This window comes from Nansenia antarctica (genome assembly GCF_963989245.1).
Source record: "Nansenia antarctica genome assembly, chromosome: 3".
NCBI classification, from domain to species: Eukaryota; Metazoa; Chordata; class Actinopteri; order Argentiniformes; family Microstomatidae; genus Nansenia; species Nansenia antarctica.
This window is the reverse complement of record NC_137688.1, coordinates 71,230,537-71,232,372: the sequence shown is the minus strand read 5'-3', so window position 1 is coordinate 71,232,372 and position 1,836 is coordinate 71,230,537. Positions and strand designations below refer to the sequence as shown.

The 1,836-nt window shown below is 56.9% G+C and overlaps 1 protein-coding gene across 1 annotated transcript in view; it reads left to right on the top strand.

Moving 5' to 3' along the window:
* Positions 1 to 556: 556 nt before the first annotated feature.
* The window catches only part of slc6a8 (solute carrier family 6 member 8), a gene marked incomplete at its 3' end in the record, with an annotated part of 57,137 nt that continues 55,857 nt past the window's right edge, over positions 557 to 1,836 (top strand). Inside the window, exon 1 of the mRNA XM_080526113.1 lies at positions 557 to 659. Coding sequence (XP_080382239.1) covers positions 572 to 659 — 88 coding nt within the window. The 5' untranslated portion in view covers positions 557 to 571. The remainder of the gene's footprint in view (positions 660 to 1,836) is intronic.

Genomic DNA, 1,836 nt, shown 5'->3' with positions numbered 1-1,836 from the left:
CGATCAAACCCCCTCGACAGAGGACCAGGAGACCTCCGCGGTGTCCGAGCGCAGAGCGGCGAACAAAGGGACATCCACGGTCCGAGCAGAGCAGACGACCCGCAGACCGGCTTAACCAGGAGCGCTCTTATCTCGATCCCATAGTCTCCCACTGATCTCTCTCTGGGTCCTATAGCCTGATCTCTACCCCCCCCCCCCCCCCATCCATCCCCTAGATCTCTCCTCGTCTCGGTGTCACCGGGACATTTGGACAGGGACAGGACAGGTGCTTTCTTTGTTTACAGACCGACAGACCAGACCGAACCTGCGTAAAAACGTGCGTAAATCTGTGATGGAGAAAGCCGCGTTGGACACCACCACCACCACCGACTGCACCGACGACGTCACCATCGTGCTGACCGGAGAGGAGAAGAAGGGTCACCTCATCCCCAACGGCCACGGAGGACACCAGGGGGCTGGCACCGTCAACGGGACCCTCCTCATCGCTGGCGGAGAGGCATCGGGATGCGCGGAGAAGGAGAACCAGAAGCCGGGCTACCCGGTCCCCGTGCGGGAGGAGTGGACCCGCCAGATGGACTTTATCATGTCCTGCGTGGGCTTCGCCGTGGGTCTGGGGAACGTCTGGCGCTTTCCGTACCTGTGCTATAAAAACGGAGGAGGTAAGAGGAGCTGATATACCCTCTCTCTCTGTCTCTCTCTCTGTCTCTGTCTCTCTCTCTGTCTCTGTCTCTCTCTCTGTCTCCCTCTCCCTGTCTCCCTCTCCCTGTCTCTCTCTCTGTCTCCCTGTCTCTCTCTCTGTGTGTGTCTCTCTGTCTCTCTCTCTGTCTCTCTCTGTCTCTCTCTCTGTCTCTCTCTGTCTCTCTCTTTCAAGCAGGTCCCTAAGCACATTGGAGTAATGAACTGAGCCAGTTAGCAGGTAGCAGGTAGACCTAGAAGAACCTAACTCTAACCCTGGTAGACCCTAACCCTAAAGAGACTCTAACCCTGGTAGACCCTAACCCTATAGAGACTCTAACCCTGGTAGACCCTAACCCTATAGAGACTCTAACCCTGGTAGACCCTAACCCTATAGAGACCCTGGTAGACCCTAACCCTGGTAGACCCTAACCCTAAAACCCTGGTAGACCCTAACCCTAACCCTATAGAGACTCTAACCCTAACGGCATATCAGAGACGTCATAACATCCACAGCAGTAAGCGTCAAAGGACGGCTGAAGCTGCTCTTCCTACACACCTGCCAGTCCTCCCTCCCTCCCCCTCTCCCCCTCATTCATTCATTAATTCATTCATTCCCTCTCTCCCTCCCTCCCTCCCCCTCTCCCTCCCTCCCTCCCCCTCTCCCTCCATCCCTTCCCCCCTCCCTCCCTCCCTCCCTCCCTGACTCCCTAAGGGAAATGGCCGACGGTGTATATAAGACTGTGTTACCGGTGCACGTGTACAGTGTACCGTGCCCACCGTGTGCTAAGCCGTTCATCGCGAGCAGCGTTATTAAAAGGCACCGGTCTAGTCATGTGGGTCCGCTGTGTGTGACGCTGCGTAGCGCGGGGGGGTGGGCGTGGTCTCTGCTGTGTAGCGTGGGGGTGGGCGTGGTCTCTGGGTGTGGGCGTGGTCTATGCTGTGTAGCATCGGGGTGTGGGCGTGGTCTCTGCTGCGTAGCGCGGGGGGTGGGCGTGTCCTCTGCTGTCACAGCTGCTGCTGCGTGTGTGTACACATGCACGCACGCACACACACAGTACATCGGTAGATATCGCTGCAGACGTTGTTCATACATTAATATCAGTATTGACGCAGATTGTGTTTGACCGGAAGTCCGTCCGAGAAAGTGGTTTAGTTCAT